Source organism: Pogoniulus pusillus, chromosome 15 (genome assembly GCF_015220805.1).
Source record: "Pogoniulus pusillus isolate bPogPus1 chromosome 15, bPogPus1.pri, whole genome shotgun sequence".
In the NCBI taxonomy this organism is placed as follows: domain Eukaryota; kingdom Metazoa; phylum Chordata; class Aves; order Piciformes; family Lybiidae; genus Pogoniulus; species Pogoniulus pusillus.
Genome location: NC_087278.1, coordinates 14,114,927 through 14,132,302, shown reverse-complemented (window position 1 = coordinate 14,132,302; position 17,376 = coordinate 14,114,927). Strand labels below are relative to the sequence as shown.

Genomic DNA, 17,376 nt, shown 5'->3' with positions numbered 1-17,376 from the left:
AAAGTAAAACTGACCTGATCACGTGCAACTCCAAGTGCTGATCTTAGTCATACTCTCCTTTTTCGAGTATAGGCTACAAGTGACTTCACAGAATGGCTCACTATACTTACTCACTGACGTATTAGAACACACACTAGAAAGAAAAACAAGAGAGGATGAGACCCAACTTGGAAAAAGAACCATCAATTTTCTTTTCAAATGTAGCTGAAGAGTTAAGAGGGAACAGGTTAATGAATAAAAGTGCTAAATTAGGACTTCAGTATAAAGTTATTATCATGTCCAGATGTTGGGTTTACCTTTGGCAGTTGTTTGAGGTTTCACTTACGTAAATACAGATATGCATCTAGTCTTAATGCATCTACGTGCATCTAGAATTGCTTTAAAGAAACTGACCTTTATACATTCTGTACTCCAGACCACTTACAAGCCGAGAAAGATAGTGGCAGGGGTTTAAACATTGAGTACATAACTTAATAATAGTACCTAATTAATCCATAATCAGTACTAGTAGATGCATTCAACAGTTATTCCAGCAAGAAGCTGAAGCAGTTCTCATGCTTGCACATTACTGTGTTGTCCTGGATGAGGATTTCAATTCCATGTAAAATTTGGGTATATTAGATGTGCATGACTGACATCTTTCAACACGTTAAAAGTTCTTTGCTTTTGGAAGCTTTTAAAAAGTCACTTAAAAATGGACTTCTTCCCTTGAAAGTATTACGTATATCTGATTACTGTGCAGCCAAGTTGAAATGCTCCCTCCACCTTCTGTTCCAAAACAGATGGCAAATAATGAGCAAGTTGGAATATTCTCTGCCTCTAGTATTCAGCTTGCGGTTATGGACTTGCCAACATTCTGGGTTAGCATCACCTCACTAGAAAACTGCTGCAGATCAAGGAGGGCTAGCACAGCTGACATAATTCAGTCACAAACCAACCTTCCCCTACTTAATAGCTTCTTGTGTCAGCATGTGTCCTAAGTTGAAACATCTCAGATTGAATTTGGCTACAGCCTAAGAGTACGGGGATATGTTTTGCAGATGAGGCTGGCAGGAAGAGAGGAGCTTAATGTGGTCAGAGGTTCCAAAGGCAGTGGAAGCACTACGGCTGCTGATGCACTGAAGGTACAAAAAGAAGCTTTTATATTTTTCACCCTTTGTTCATCACAGTTTAGACACTTGGGTTTTTACTTTGCAGTGTGCCTCCACTCAAGTGGGAGAGGAGCAAAAATGGCAATATTTTTCTTAACACTTCTGTAAGTCTATCAAGACTGCAGTAACACCAAAGTAAACAGCTACCCAAAAAAAACCACACACATCATAAGCAATTAAATTCACCATGCTTAGTAATGAAATTATTATTCTATAGCAAGGGTAATTACCAATTAACTATTCTTCATTTCAACACGTGACAGTAGGCCACAGGCTTTCTTCTTCATTCCACATAAAAATACATCTGGTAGTGGTGTAAAAGGCAATTGATTTTAGGTTTTTCAGACTAAAATTACTTTACACAAAAAGCTTCTTCAAAATTATAATCAATGGAAATCATACCTCTTTAAATGTGTTTTGGTAACCTTATTTAGCATTTAAAAAAAAACAATTAATTACTGTGTCTAAAATAAACGCCTTAAATCGTGCCACTTCCTTACATAGGTTGACATTAGTTCAAGAGTATTGAACACAAAATCCCCATTCATTTCAGTCTTCCTTAGATTTTCTTGTTAGAAGTGGCTATAAGAAGTTCAGTTTTCCTCTAGTTGAAGTGCTAACATGGCTTAGGATAAACTTCAAATCTCTATTTTCAAACCTCTTCCCTTCAACTAGCAGACTGATGGAACTTCAGCAGAACTAGTTCTGTAGAACTGAATACTCTTTCATTAGCTTGCTTTAAAAAAATGTATCAGTATAAAACAGAATCACAACTTTGGTTTACAAAGTATAGCTTTAATTATACAGATTGCTTCATGAGTTTTCAAATATAGATTTACAAAAAAGTCACTAGTGTTTTAATATATGCTTTCTGAAACAACATTGTAACATTTTCCTTTGAAATACTTATTGCTAATATGTTAGTATGTCTACATCTACCAAACGTTAATTACTGTCCAATAATAATGAATTCATCACTGAAATTTCCTCTCTGTGCATTCTCTAGTGCACATACTCCTTTTAGGGATTCAGGCATTACTCTGATTTATACGTTATAAAGAGCTTAAATAGGTCTGCTAGACTCAAATGGAAGCTGTTATAGGGGAAAAAAGGCAGTTAACCTATGAAAGTAGCATAAATAACTAAACCAGAAGATGATGACTTGGTCATAAAAGCTAACAGATTTATATACTCAGTTTCAGTCTTCTCTTGGTCTGAGGAAGAATGTGAAATAGCAGAAAATGAAAGATTGCCTGGCCCACAGCAATTTAGAAGAATCAGAAAGTACATAATACAGTATAAAAACTGCAAAGATCTCACAATTCCTACTCCTGGTGAAAAGGTTCCAGTTGAAGAATGTTGCTTGTTCAAGCCTTCTGGGAGAGAACATGGAGGATCTTAGTTCCTAAAAATGCTGTCAGATAAATCATGTCACCCATGTGACCCATGCAAAATCATAGTATGCTAAAGCTTCAAGCACATTAGCATTTAACAGAGGTTTCCAAAGGTCAAAAATAGTCTCTTTAGTCACTAAATGAAGATTCACTGTCAGAACTGTCTTCTGCTTTCCCATCATCTCCCCAGGCAGGCACAGGGGCATCTGGGGTCCTGCAGGCAACAAAAATGTTCTAAGTTGTAAATCATAGAAGGTGGCTGAAACACAAGCAACCTAGCAGGTCATGCTAATGTCCTTTCACTACAACTGCATGCACTCTATTTCCACACTTAACACCTTAACTGTTTACGATTTACAAACTCACACCTTTATTGGTATTGCTTCACTCATAACTGGAAGATAAACACTAGAAACGGTAACTCACTGGACATCAAAACTCTAGACATGAGCTTGAACGTACATCTTTTGAGGTTACTGGAAATAATGACAGTTCACTAAGAGGTGGTGAACACTTGTTGAAAGAGTTGAAAGCAGGCAAAACTGATTAATTCCATTTTTTTCAATTTTCTGAAGTTCTAGGGCTGAAAGGAACACGCTGTACACTAAGTAGTGTAAATAGTACATGAAAATAAAAGACAGGAAATGAACAATATTGTATCCAACTAAAACTGCAGGGATAATTTAGAGAAGCAAAAAAGAATTACTCAGAGTGGAATTTGGCTAGAACAGTGGGTTAAATTTGACATGCAAGAGCAGCCATGGGATTTTTATTGACTATTAATGATCAGACCTCTTGTATTTAGTTTTGAGGAGAACATTTAAGATGGATCTTAACATCATGTCAAAACATTTTCTCAGAGAATCTACTGGGAATGAAAGGGAGAGGAAGCAAGCCACCTAAAGACTAACACAACTGACTGAATACACTGACCCTCCCTGGAGTCTCCCTCCTAAGTACATAATGAGTTTGACAACATAAGCGAGGCTGAACTTGCTGAATTCTGAAATGCAAGTAGAAAATCTGCACACAGTTATATTTGGGGAAGGGGAATAACGATCTTCACACACAGTAGTTTCCTGTATGATGGCTAACTGCTCTCTCTGACAAAATACAGTATTCTACAACTAAGCCACTAATTTTTTTTATTTGTCCCATTGGTATTTTTCTTATGTGTGTCATACCACAAAATTTCTCTTCCAACTTTGGTTCTATTTATTATAACTTCTGTTGAAAATCCCTAAGGTACCTTTGAAATGTTTCCAAACGTCTTGGGTACAAAAATGAGAACTGCATTGAAGAACTGCAAGAGAGCCTTCACCCCTGCACACCTCTAAAACAAATTAAGAAAGCATTTGCTTTCTCATGCAAATACCACTTCACAATATTATTCCTTGTTGCCGTGGTAATGACAAAACAGAAGAGCTGTGCAAAGACATGATCTGGAGAGAACTGTGCAAAAACTCTCCTTACTAGAGGAGAGGAAGATGGCAACAAATTCCTTTAGCTTGTGAGAGCAGGGCCAACTGTCCCTGAAGTTGTAGGCAGACAAGGGAGGAAGGACAAGAAACAAAAGTTGAAAATAGATAAACCGAGAGCTTGATAGAATAGGTAGATTTCAGATTCTGTAAAATGCTGAGAAAGGAGCAGTAACAGCTGAAGGAAGAGCTTATAAACAACTCCATATTATTAGAATTAGAACCTCTACAGCCACAAAAACCCCCATGCTCCACCACTGGCAAGTAGCTGGGAGAGTCTGCAGTAAGCCGTTGAACATAAAGCAATAAATGCATTTTCCTAATTTTCACTGGGACTTAGTCAGCAGGCCTAAGGAACCTGAAGACCCCAAAAAAGTGCTATGAATGGCAAGATACATATATAAAAAAAATCCCCAAACCCCAAAAAACTCCATGAGCCTGAATCCACAGTAATAACATTTCTGTCTTAACCCAAAACAGCTAATCCAAAACCAGGTAGGCTTATTACAATGCTTTTGAAAATTTAATCTATTATCTTACTTTTATCTGCTATAATAATCCATCCAAAACAAGAGAAAAAAAGCAGCATTTATATAAAGGTATGGACCAGAAATGCAGACTGAAAAATACAGTACATTTGACATGCATACAGTAAACTCATGGGCTTTTTTTATTCCTTATTTCATCGGTAAAAATGCCAAGTAAGGAATAACTACAGGTTTATTTAGATACCAAGGTCTAACTGGAAGATACAGTGATTCAACATGATATTATTGCAGTTTCCTTAGATGTTATTTTCTTAATCAATTCACTACTTTCAGCATAAGCCTTTCCAAAATGTAAAAAGACTTCACTGGAAAGAAGAAGCAGACTTTCTAATACACTGACAGTTTCTGAAGAGGATGCAAAAGTGTTTCAAACAGTTTAGTGGCTAAAATGGAAGAATTACAGTTAATATTTTCATCAGTTTTACAAGTTCTGTGAAACAGTCAGTAAAACTAAATTGCATGGCAAACATATAATAAGCCTAAAATTCATCCTTACAGCCAAATAGCTTTGAAAGTGCATATCTATTCTCAGTAGTCTTCACATCTGGTTAGCTCAATCAGCACTTCAGTATTTCAAACTGCTGACTTCAATTTACACTGAGGGAATCTGGAAACAACTGTGCTGTCCCTCATGCATCCAGCAAAATAAAATACAAGTTTGTTCTTATTACTCTACAATGATGACATTTCGTTGTTGAAATGTTGAAAGAACATTATGTGTGAAAAACCTCACACTCTCTAACAGAAGGGTGAAAATGACTGCTGGTGACCCCTCATCTCTAAATATACCTTGTCAAATGTTACCTTGTCATTGCTACATCCTTCTCCTTGAACTGCACCACGTCTGCTTGGCATGGAAGAAGTCCTTCTGCTTCCTCTCAAGTCTGAATAACTACCCACATATTCCAGCCTCTGTATTTCCTAGGCCTTGGACTAGACAAAACTGGAAAGAAAGCTAACTGTTGAGATTGCATCCCTCCTCCCTTGCTACTCATGACTCTCTTCAGATTTATGAAATGCTATAAAACTCTCCTAAGTTTTTACAACACAGTTTTTTCAGCCCTGCTGAAAGTTATGAATTACTTACTCAAGAAGATCTGGATTTAGCCCTTCAGAAATCATTTTGTTTCGTATTGCCATTACAGGAACACCCTGTGTAGGAGGAGGAAGAATAATATGAAGCTACTAAACACAAACAGTTTAACTAAATTCCACAAAAATGTATGCCTTCCACGCAAATTTATTGCTGAGCAAGACCCTGGAGTGATAACCTGGCTTGCCATCAGTATGAACACAGAAGCAAGGAATGACAGAGACCAAAGGCCCTTTCAATCCTCATATTTAAGTCAAAACATGCAGAGAAAGTTGCAGAGAGAGACCTGGAAATTCATGCCAACAAAATGAGGAGCTTGTTACATATATGGATGAGAATGCGGAGAAAGCACAAAGTAGCAAAAAGTGTGCAGAGAACAGTTGTGCTAGAAAGGTGCAGAAGACTTGTTGGAAATGCTGGAATTATAGCCAAACAGAGAGCAAAACCAAGAAAGTGCATCTGCTATAACTCTGGAAAGATACCCTAAGGCAGTACTAAAAATTGGAAAATACTTGAAAAAGCAAACAGAAAAAAGGCAAGCTGAGCATGAGAACAGAAGCACAACTTAAAAGTGATTCTTCTGAATACAAGTGCTTGTACAGTCAGGCTAGAATCTTCTGTGACTTGTGGACAGAATTTAGCTAGCTATGTATGTGTTAAAAAAATCCTCCTTTTCATTGCAAGTCCTTCTGCATCTTTTTCACTTCATTTTATTCAACACCCCTCTTCTTGGATCACATACCCAAGAACACTTTGACACACGTCTTATGAGATACATTCCAGCAAACTGCTCCTATGTTTCCACTAGCACTGCTCAAACACAACTTGTTGCTTTGCCATCAACTCTTGCAACCCACTAGAAAAATCACCTGAAGCAGTGCATGTCATAATAGAAGGGAAAAGTTTAAAAAAGAAGACAACAGAATTTCTGATTTCCAAGGGACATTGGTGGTCTAGGAAGTTTAGAACAGGCCTCAGAACCTAAATGAAAAGTAGTGAAGGATTCTATTGGCACAGGACAATTATCTTTTATCCAACATAAGTAAAATAGCGATAAAATAAGAGCAGTTGTGACAAATGTTCCAGAGAAACATGTGGTACTCATGACAGTTGCAATTGCTAACATAGCACCGTGAGAACTAAGCTAGCTGTCTTACTCCTTGTGTGCTTTCACAGTAAGGCTCACCATCAATATTTGTGCATTGAGGTTCTAAAACAGCATGCAGCCAGGTACACAGTTTTAGCAATCTATTACGTGTACCAGCAAAAATGTGACTCAAATAGTTGCAAAGTGTTAGCCTGTAATAAGAATTTCTCAATAATGTTCACAACTATTTAAAATATTCTAGTCTAGGTTTGGACATCCGGGATTGTGTGTCTACACATTGTCTTGTATCATCTCATGTTTTTTTTCCCTCACTTGACTGCTCTTACAGAGTTATCTCCTCAACTCAGAAGTCACAGATTAAGTGTTCATGCATCAGTTCAAACCATATGAAAACAAGACTGAGTCAGATCAAGTAAAGCAGAATTTTTGTTTTCTTTCAATGAAAGGCAGTTTGGTATATGAATCTCTAAGAATGGCCTGGAAACTGTTACATTTTTATGTTCCCACCTGGAGAAGTGGTTTTTTCCAAAATTGTATCTGTACCTGTTTATATTACAATCAGGGCATTACAATTGCTTCATCTTTCACACTTTGAAAAGTTTTAATTTGGAAAATCAGGCCTCGATACTCCTGTGTCCCTAAATCTTACTAAAATAAATCAGACAACTATTTTAAATCTAAACAGTAACTACCCTGAGCATTCAGGTCCACTGAAATGGCACAGGTATACTTTTTTATTGCAGGAGTGAGTACTAAATTTTCATTGCATTTGTTTTGCCCAGTTAAGATTTGAAATAATCCAAATCACCACACATTCAACACAGCGTACTCCAGCCCTGCTTCCAGCCTGCTTCTGCAGCTTGGGAATTGTGCAGGTCCTGGGGAAGTCACAGTGCAAGTAGCAACCCTGTTGCAAAACAGATTTTGGTTCTTCATAGTGCAGAAAGTGCTGGCTATTCCTGAAGACCAGTGCACTCTCATCTTCAGTTTTTATTTCGGTCCTTTAAAACAAGTGCCCCACTGTATTGGGCAAGTCACTACCTGGGCGTCTAAGCAGTCAAGTTTGGAACCATGTAAGAATATTTGTAACTTGAGTTTATCTGAAATCTTAGACTGCTCCTCTCACGCTGTCAACAGATGTGTTCTGAACACTTGCAGCAAATGACAGTGCTTTGATATGGGTTGTTTGAATATTATTGCTGTATATCTAAAAAAATAGGAATTTAGTATGCCCAACTATGTCCCATCAAAATGAGATGGTTACTACCTCACATAAAAAATATCTTTACTGCAAAAGATGTATCTCATCACTGTGCTAATTATTACATTACTACAGATATTGTGAGTAATACATAAATGATCACCTCAAACAAATCTTCAGCTAGAAACTTAATTTGCACAAATAAATGACACTAACTGTAATACTTGACTGGACGGGATGACAGGTTTGGCAAATACAAGAACACACGGTCATTTGTAGTATGTTAGTTTGACTTTCCTACCACTGTTTACAACTGGCAGAGTCACCAGGAACTGCCAGTACAAAGGATAAATGTGGAAAGTGAGAGCTCCCTTCTCTAGCAGGCACCAAAGGGAAAAAAAAGAAAAGTCAAAACAATGAGACCATCCCCAGGACTTTTACATCCACTTTGAAGCCTGGCATCAAATCAATACACTAATATAGTCCTATTCTCTCTGCTGCTATCCCACTGCTAGGTTTTCCAAATGGCATGTAATAGGCTACCTATAAAGTGACAATTTGTGACTGAAATAAAAAGATAAGGTCTGGAACATCATCATAAGTACCAAGCACACCAATGGTAATAATTGCTCTGAAGAAGGAGTGGAATCATGAAATTCATTTTTCAGAGGAAAATTTCCACTGACGGCTTGAAAATGAAGACAGGTTTGTTTTGTTCTGTTTTTTCCTTTATTTCAAATCTCATTTATTTCCTATTTATCTGTATAACAGCCCACAGAAATAAAAGAGGTAAATAAAACCTACATCATGAACACTTGCATCTCTATTTTAAACCCTACAGAAGTATTAGAATCATAGAATCAACCAGGTTGGAAGAGACCTCCAAGATCATCCAGTCCAACCTATCACCCAGCCCTATCCAGTCAACTAGACCATGGCACTAAGTGCCTCATCTAGTCTTTTCTTGAACACCTCCAGGGACAGTGACTCCACCAGCTCCCTGGGCAGCCCATTCCAGACCAAAAGGTACTCATATTCTCATATTTGTATGTATGGAATGACACCAATTCTGCTGGAGCAGCTATACTTCAGTGCCATCCTTTGTGACTCCAGCTAGTATCACTCTGTATTTAGACTTCTTCACGCTCTCAGTTACGTATACTGGCAGAATATATTACATCAAGTTATTTATTAGAGATGAACTAAAAATACTGTTGTTATCCTAGCTTAAAGATTGCTGTTGGAATATATGTCTGTAGACATTTCATGTTCACTTATTGGGTGTGACATTCCACATAGAAATAATGGAGTACTCAAAGACTAAGAGAACTGACTCACCACTTGTACCATTTTGAGGTACCTGGCATATCTTGGATCCTTGGCCACAGTTACGACATTTTCTGTTACTACCTCCGTTTTCTGTAACCCTTCTTCATGCATACTGTTCTGCTGTACAGAAAGAAGGTAATATTTTATTTTTAAGTCCCACAGACCAGAAGCATGCAGAGATTTCAATCCATGAAGTTTGTGATTTAAGGATAAACTTTCATTCATCAAGATCATTCTGATCTACGCTCATAGCATCAGAAATTTCCAAGAGGTACGAATACACAAACCACAGCTAGGTCATTATTCACTGTTACAAGTGCGACTTCATACTTTTAGTCACCATTTTAAGTTATGACGCAACACTTGAGAAAAAAAAGCCTATAATAACCCTGTGAAGTTTGTTGTATTTAATGAATAAAGCAGAAATATATTTAAATGCTCACTTTATAACTTTTTTTAAAGGTTTGTCTCTATGTATCTCTTCTAGCAGTCCAATACATTTTTTCCTCAAAATATTGATTTGGTTTCCTGACAAATGCTTCATACAGAAACACAGCTTTTAAAAACCTGTAATTTTTAGTATAAACCATTACCCTAATGGGTAACATAGTGAAAAAAAAACAAAACAAAAGAAGCTATAGTACTCTTTAAAGAACAAAGGAAAACTGTGTATTTGCTATTAAACTAACCTCCTGAAAGTAGCACTGAAAAGCTCCTTTCTGGAATAGCTATCTCTACTTTTGTATCTGAGAGGAGGTGCACTTCAAAGAAAACGAGATAACTGGGAGTCATTTTGTGGCATGACTGAAACATGCAATGCTAACTGTCCATTCTGTCTCATATGTTGTTAGAATCTTTAACAGGCAGGGAAAAGCAGCAGAGTACTTCAGCTGCTGCTGCTTCACAGCAACCTCCACCAAGTAAGAGAATGAGCAGAGACTGGAATTGCAGGTTCCAAGAAAAGAAACTGTAACAGGAAACTGGGGAAAGAACTCCATTCACAAATGAGCCAGAAAGCCTGACTTAGTGAAGTGGTGATCACAGGATTTCTGCCTGGGTTAATAAAAAATAAAAATCAACCAAACACACATACACACATCTACAAAACCTCAACAATACATCAATTGCAGGGATAGGATCTTAATGCTGATCACTTACAACAAGGTGGCATTTCTGTACTTAGATATAGAAAACATTGACATATAGTAACTCCTTCAAACTACATTGTGCTAGAAATGAAAGGAAGGGAAAAAGAGTTGGAATTATGGTAGTTCAATTGGTTTCCACCACGACCTTCCCAGTCCCTTGACATAATTAACATTCACATTTTAGTGTGATTGAAAGAGGCATTTAACCATTATATTTGAGTTAGTTTTAATTATTTAAGTCACATATTGAAGAAAGAGTACATTTTCTTTGCTTTAAGTCACTCGTTAAAACAGTTTTGCTAGTAGAAAAAATGTAGTTTAGATTTTCCCAGTTGATTGCTCTCTTCCAATAGACTTGCTTCTTTCATCTATTTCAAATGAGACTGGAAATGATATAGAAAGGTTCATTCCTTCAATGTATCAGTTACGCTTCATTACTTACTTCAGGCTGAGGTGATACAGCTGTCTGTTGATTCGTAGTAGCTTGTGCCACAGGACCATTTGTAACACTGTTCATATTTGTGCTGGACACTTCAAATTTGACATCTTCTAGGCCAGGAATAGAGGATAACTGAATGTATAAAATATCATCAAATAAGCATTGAGATTATCATTAATTGTACACCTACAATAAAAACTGCTTATCATATGCTCCCCAGATAGGTTTCACATTAGCAAAATTATCAATTTTTATCACTAGTTTTGGTATGTTGATTGACAAAAAAAAAAGAATTTTTCTATTCAGGTAGCTTCTACAACAAAAAATCCCAAGCCATTCTGGGGTCATTCCTAAATATTTTGAAATAAGAGTTAGTAAGCAGAGTTTGTACTAATACAGTATTTTTTTCACTAAGATCTTAGTGAATGGTTTCAATGAAATTACTTCCATCATTATTGAAATAATAGTTGTTTAAAGCTTTACAGTTGTTTACAGTGCTACAGTTTTTTTCCTGGTTCTGGGGTTTAATTTTGCTTGGTTTTCTTTCTCTTAGCAAATTAAATGATAGTACATGGCTAGATTTTTGTTAAAGAAATATATCAGACATATATGTGTTACCTTAGATCAAATTACATCTTGGTAACACTTAGGAAGATACTTTTGCTTCACAAAGGTGACAAAATTTTCTTGTTAAAAGAGTTAGCATGGCAAATGCAATTTTGTACTGCAACCCTGAAGCACAAGTTGCATATTTTAATATTAGAAAAGTTCTCTCCATTTTCTTAAAGCCAAACACTGCAATAAAATTGACAGAGGTAGGCTGCCATGTAGTCCCATTGCTCTTTCAACATCCAAGTGCTCTCTTCCTGTTCAATGCTTGAGACAAGCCCAACACTTCCAGTATGATTGGTTCCTTTCTTCTGTGTCAGCTACATGTTCAAAGTTAAACAGTATAGGTGGTAAGTCATGCAAAGAGAGGAATTGCCATGTAAGCATTTTGTATTAGCTCCTTTAAATCAACGAAAACTTATTTCCTTGATCCAGACTATGAAAAGGAAGTTAGTTCATGCAATCTAAGAGGCTGCCACTGTTCAAAGACAAAGCTGTGCATATACAAACCTTTGCATCCAAAATATTGAGGGTTGTTTCAATTTGCTGGATACGGAGAGAGAGTGCCGACAATTTCTAGAATAGAAAACAATTAGGATGTGAAAACATCCTCCAGGGCCTCTTACATGTATAAATCAGTTCAAATCTAGCTAAACAAAATCACTTTTGTCTTCTACCTGCTGAAGGCAAAGTGTAAATGAGATGGCAAGACTATGAAATAAATGAAGCAATGAGATCCATTTTCATTACAGTAGCTACAGCGATTCACATTTCAAACATCTGACTAGGCAGTCAGCTTTCCCAAATGACGACTGACAGAAATGAAGACAGACTATCCACAAAAGAAAGCCAAAGTAAACAGGGTATTACTTTGGACAACTAGAGGATAATGGTAGACATATTGTACTCTTGCAAAATATCCTTCTTCAAAGCTTTTTCCAAATGTGGAAGATGAAAATATGGGATGTGTGTGTATGTAACAGAGCAAATAGAAAGTATTTAAAAGTGATTAAAAGTCCTACACAGTCGAAATGCACAGTGAACTAGAACTAACCAGAAGCAGTTCATGCTCCAGGTGCACCTCAATCAAATTTTGGCACATCCTTTTTTACTAAATTACTCTAGAAGAACTGTCACTCTTTTAACTAATCGCTACCATACTCCACCAGACCTGTCCAAGTGAAGTTGGCTAGCATACTGGCTGGCAGATATGTACCACTCTGACAGCTTTCTGGCACACTGGCAAGATTCTGCCTGGCTCTGAAGCAGAACTTTAACACTCTAAGAAAATGGTAGTTCTGCCAATATGCTAGAAAAAGTAAAAAGAGACTGACAGGAGTTAGTCTTTTTGGATAGTGCCCTGACTTGTTTACAGATGGTTCTTTGTTCATGAAAAGGAATTTTTTTCCTACTGAATGGAACTATGTGCCCTGTATGTAGCTGGGGAAAGAGGAAGAAAGAGGCATAAAAGCCAATTCTATAAATTTATAGGCAAGTTTGACCAGACAAGAGCAAGGAAATTTAGCTTTAAGGATGGCATTGGCCATAATTTTGAATTTCTGTTGATTCAGACAAGGACTTTTCATATCAAAACCGTTTTTGTACTTCAGGAATAAAAATATTTTTTCAAGAAGTTTATAAAGCAACTATTTAGTGTCTTGAGTAACAACATACTTAGATTAACTAATAATTTTTAGTAACGTTATTTCGCAGAGTTGCTGCATGCTGAATGGCTTCAAATACTTGTGTTCTGATTTCCATGCAAGAATCTCTGCAAGAGGTAATCTTGAGATCATGTGACAACTGAGTTTTGGACAACTGACAACAGCATCACTAGGCTTCTACACTGTCCCATGCATCGCGTCCAGTGGAGGACTACAAGGATGATTAGGGGACTGGAGCACTGCCTTACGAGGAGAGGTTGAGGGACCTGAGGCTTTTTACTCTGGAGAAGAGAAGACTGACAGGGGATTTAATAAATGTCTATAAATATCTGAGGGTTGGGTGTCAGGAGCTGAGAGGACAGGCTCTTCTTACTTGCTCCCTGTAATAGGGCAAAAAGCAATGGATGTAAGCACAAGAGGTTCCACCTCAACCCAAGAGGGAACTTCTTTCCTATAAGGGTCACAGCACACTGGCACAGGCTCCCCAGAGAGGCTGTGGAGTTTCTTCTCTGGAGACTTTCAAGGTCTCTCTGGATGCATTCCTCTGTGATCTGAGCTAGACCGTATTGTCCTGCTCTGTCAGGGTGGTTGGACTCAAGGATCTCTTTGGGTCCTTTCCAATCCCTGACATCCTGTGAGCCTGTGCAGTTACACTAAGTTAAAATCTAGAAAAAAACAACTTTTTCTTTTTTCCCTCTTTGAAGCTCCATATGTTGATGTGGTAGCCAAATTTTATACTTGTCATGGGTCTGGCTCTATACTTTACTAAAAAATAACAGAATTTCTCATATTACAAGGCTTAGTCTAATTGGATTTGACTGCTGCCCTAGCCTTGCTGGCTAGGGCTATATAATAGTCTTTGTTGAATAAACTAGGTTAACAGTTACAAAAAAAACTGTTAATGACAAAAAGCTTAAGTTCAAAGCCACATTAGGAAACACACTTTCTACAAAGAAGGAAGTCCTCTTGCCCTGTTCACTGCATATTTCTTGTCCTGTCAGTCTAGTATATTTATTTCCACTCACATTAAGGCCACCATAAAAATGTTTACACAAACTATTTTTATTTTTCTCTTTTTCACAAGAAACTAAAACTGCTTCATGCTAGGCTTGACAAAAATGTTTGGGTTTTTTTTTCCTGCATCAAAATTATTTACATTCAGAGCTCAGGGAATGACGCTTTCAAATTAAAGCAGTAAAATCTGGAAACAAGTTTTAATGCAGTGTCCTAGGACACAAATGAGAGGGTACTGTCAAAATGGATTCAGCACCACGGGAATATGGCATCCTTCATCCTAAATAGGACAGTATCTTTAGATGGGGCTTCCCAGAACAAATTACATGTATCAAAAATCCAAAGACTGTGCCAAGAGCAAAGGTTTATGGAAACAGTTTTAAGTGTGGTATAATCAGCAGTTCACGTGGATATCTTGGTGAAATAAATCTCTTAAGCACTTACTCAAACCTTAAACAGAGAGAATAAATTCTTCTAAGCTTACTAGTATTATTGCATCACAGTGAAACGAACTGTTCTTCTTTCTAGGCTATTTCTCACTGTACAAATTGACATCTAGGAAAACAATAATAAACATACCTCTTCACAAACAGTAGAAAAGCGGTTGAGAAACTGCACTGTATGAACCACAAACTGGTTTAGAAATGCTACAGTTCTTTTCTGCTGTATAGCAGGAACCTGCATTAAATAAGAAAACTAGATTAGATGCCAATTCTTACATTTGGATTCAGAGACCTGTTACAAAATACAAATGTTTTAGTAAGTATGCTTGCTATGAATGCATACATATACAAACATTTTTCATGCATACATGTATATGTGTATATATATATATATATACACACAAAAAGCCTTTTTCACTAAAAATCTGCTAACATCATGCTTGAAAAGTTGCAGGATACATAGAAGAGGCAACAAGATCCACATAAATGAAAGACTGTTACCTTATTCAAGAAAATAATCTTAGATTGTAAACAGCCCTGAAATCAGTATTGTTTTTCTTGTTGCTCTTTTTTAAAACAGAGGCAATCAGAATCTTTCCTTCTAAAGCTCAAGAAGGAAAAGCAAATCTGGTCATCCATACAAATACTCAGTTATAACCAACAACATAACCAAAGAGTAGTGAAACTGCTGTCTCGGTGTTCAGTGGCTACCCATGCTTCTTATTTGCATGAAATTACACGTTAGTGCCAGTCCTTCAAGTCAGAGCTGATGTCTGTGTAGTTTTCAGACTAAAAGGTAGAATATGATGTTTGCCAAAAAAAGTCTGGTACTTACAATGTAACAGACAGTTGGCATTTTTATTTAGACTGTTACACAAGAATAGAATTGGGAACATTCACATGTTTATGTATAAAATTAATAGTGCCTCAGGTTTAATTACCTTGGACAACTGTTTAAGTCTTAAACTTCACACAGGAAATTACTCTACGGAATAGTAACTGGTTGAAGGGTTTACAAGTGAAAACAACTGCAGTCAGGCTTTAGCTGTCCCGAACAAGTTTCAGAATACAGTGAATAGAGTGGTCTTCACCACCTCTTTAGTCTTCCATTTGTCAATGCAGCCATTCACTACACTTTGCCTGCCTTTTCATGACACTTCTGTTGACGTTAGCTCGTTTTCAGTTTAGGGACCTATAGGGTAGGGTTACATTAACTTCAATTTTGTAGTTCTAACACTGTTAAACAGTTTACGACTTGATCAGAAGCTAAATGACAAACAAAGAAGGCAGGAGGGTTCACTGAGGCAACGGGAACTCTTCATCATTATGCTCTATATTTGAAACATAAAGCTAAACCACGGGTTTTGCCTCATTACAATACAATAATAAGCAGCTTTGAACGGGATTTGCTTCACCGTTCGATGACAGAAATGCTTTAACGTTTAAATCTAACACCACCACAGAAATTGCAGCAAAACGTCTCTGGAAAACAGTAACATCGCGCTTCTGGAGACAGCGCAAGATAAAATCTCGCTGTGGGAACTCGGCTGCTGGTGCTGACGGCACTGTCTCGGCAGCCCTCAGCACGTCACCCTAGCACCAGTTCGCCGGGCCGAGGCCGCCCCGGCCGGTCCGGCAAGGCCCTGACCAGGCTCAGGGGCGAGCCCACGGCCAGGTCGGAGCGGGCAGCGGTGACTGGGGTGGGGGGGTGGGGGGGAGGCTCGCCCAGCACCAGGGCCAGCGCAGCCGCCGCCTAGGGAGGAAGCGGGACAGGTCCGGACTTCCGGGCGAAGCCAGCCCATACCTTCGTGAGGTCAATGCCGGAGCCCACTATAGGCAGCCCGTCCTCGTCCATCCCCGCAGGTCTTAGGCTGCGGGACACAGCGCAGACCCGCGCCTGCAGGCAGCCTCCCGTCGCACCCCAGAAGCCTCAGCCTCTCCGTCCGCGACTTCTTGACCTCGGCCCGGAAACAGAATGCGCGCTGGGACGGGTGCGCGGCTCTGCCCCTGACCGCGCAGGCGCAGGTTCCCCCCGCGGGGCAATGCACCATGGGAAGCGCAGGCCGAGGGAGGGAGAGGCGCAGCCGCAGGTCGGTGAGCTGCCGTGCGGCATGCTCCCGCTCCACCTCCTCACGCCTCAGCCCGTCTCTTTGTAACTCCCCTCTCTGGCAGGGCGCTCTGCAGACCTATCTGTTGTAGCCATATGCTCCTGGCGTATAAGCACGCAATTTCCCCCCAAGCCTCTGTGGTTTCTTCATTAAATCGCCCCGGCCGGGCTGGGGGAGGTGTGGGAGGTCAGGGGGTGGCGAAGGGGGCACCGGCGAAGAGAGATCCTGAATGTAGTTCTGCCCCTGCTTACATTGACTCAAACAGGGGTGGACTTGACGGCTTCAAGGCCCTGGGTAATGCAGATTGTGAAGGTAAAAGTGTCTTTCCCCATCGGTCAGACATCAAAGTAATAATAAGAAAAGCCAGTGATAAATTCTTTCTGTGCTTTTAAGCATCATTTGAATCATAGACTCATAGAATCAACCAGGTTGGAAGAGACTTCCAAGATCATCCAGTCCAACCTATCACCCAGCCCTGTCCCATGAACTAGACCATGGCACGAAGTGCCTCATCCAGGCTTTATTTGAACACCTCCTCTTTTAACACAGAGGATATTTTGTCACTCACTGCCTTGCCCCCTTCAGCAGATAAATTAAATTATGTGCTTTACCCAGAATTATTTGTTCAAATACATATCTTCATTGTGCT

The 17,376-nt window shown here is 38.7% G+C and overlaps 1 protein-coding gene across 2 annotated transcripts; it reads right to left on the bottom strand.

Annotated features, from left to right (window-relative positions):
* Positions 1 to 1,925: 1,925 nt before the first annotated feature.
* Positions 1,926 to 16,641, bottom strand: WASHC3 (WASH complex subunit 3). Of its 2 annotated transcripts, none has more exons than XM_064155454.1 (7): positions 16,424 to 16,641; positions 14,756 to 14,854; positions 12,009 to 12,074; positions 10,893 to 11,021; positions 9,312 to 9,419; positions 5,659 to 5,723; positions 1,926 to 2,759 (listed from the first exon to the last, which is right to left on the bottom strand). In XM_064155454.1, the coding sequence occupies exons 1-7, from the start codon at positions 16,472 to 16,474 to the stop codon at positions 2,675 to 2,677; spliced, it is 603 nt and encodes a 200-aa protein (XP_064011524.1). In that variant the 5' UTR covers positions 16,475 to 16,641; the 3' UTR covers positions 1,926 to 2,674. The 2 variants fall into 2 exon arrangements, with proteins under 2 accessions (XP_064011524.1, XP_064011523.1); XM_064155453.1 differs by having other exon boundaries at positions 9,312 to 9,422; positions 16,424 to 16,640.
* Between the last annotated feature and the right edge of the window lie 735 nt (positions 16,642 to 17,376).

Coding starts and splice junctions, on each gene's coding strand:
- WASHC3 (XM_064155453.1), bottom strand. CDS start 16,474: ATGGACGAGGACGGGCTGCCTATAGTGGGCTCCGGCATTGACCTCACG. Junction 9,423..10,892: donor CTGTATCACCTCAGCCTGAA/GTAAGTAATGAA, acceptor CTTTCTGTACAG/CAGAACAGTATGCATGAAGA. Junction 2,760..5,658: donor CTAAATCCAGATCTTCTTGA/GTAAGTAATTCA, acceptor TGTTGCCTGCAG/GACCCCAGATGCCCCTGTGC.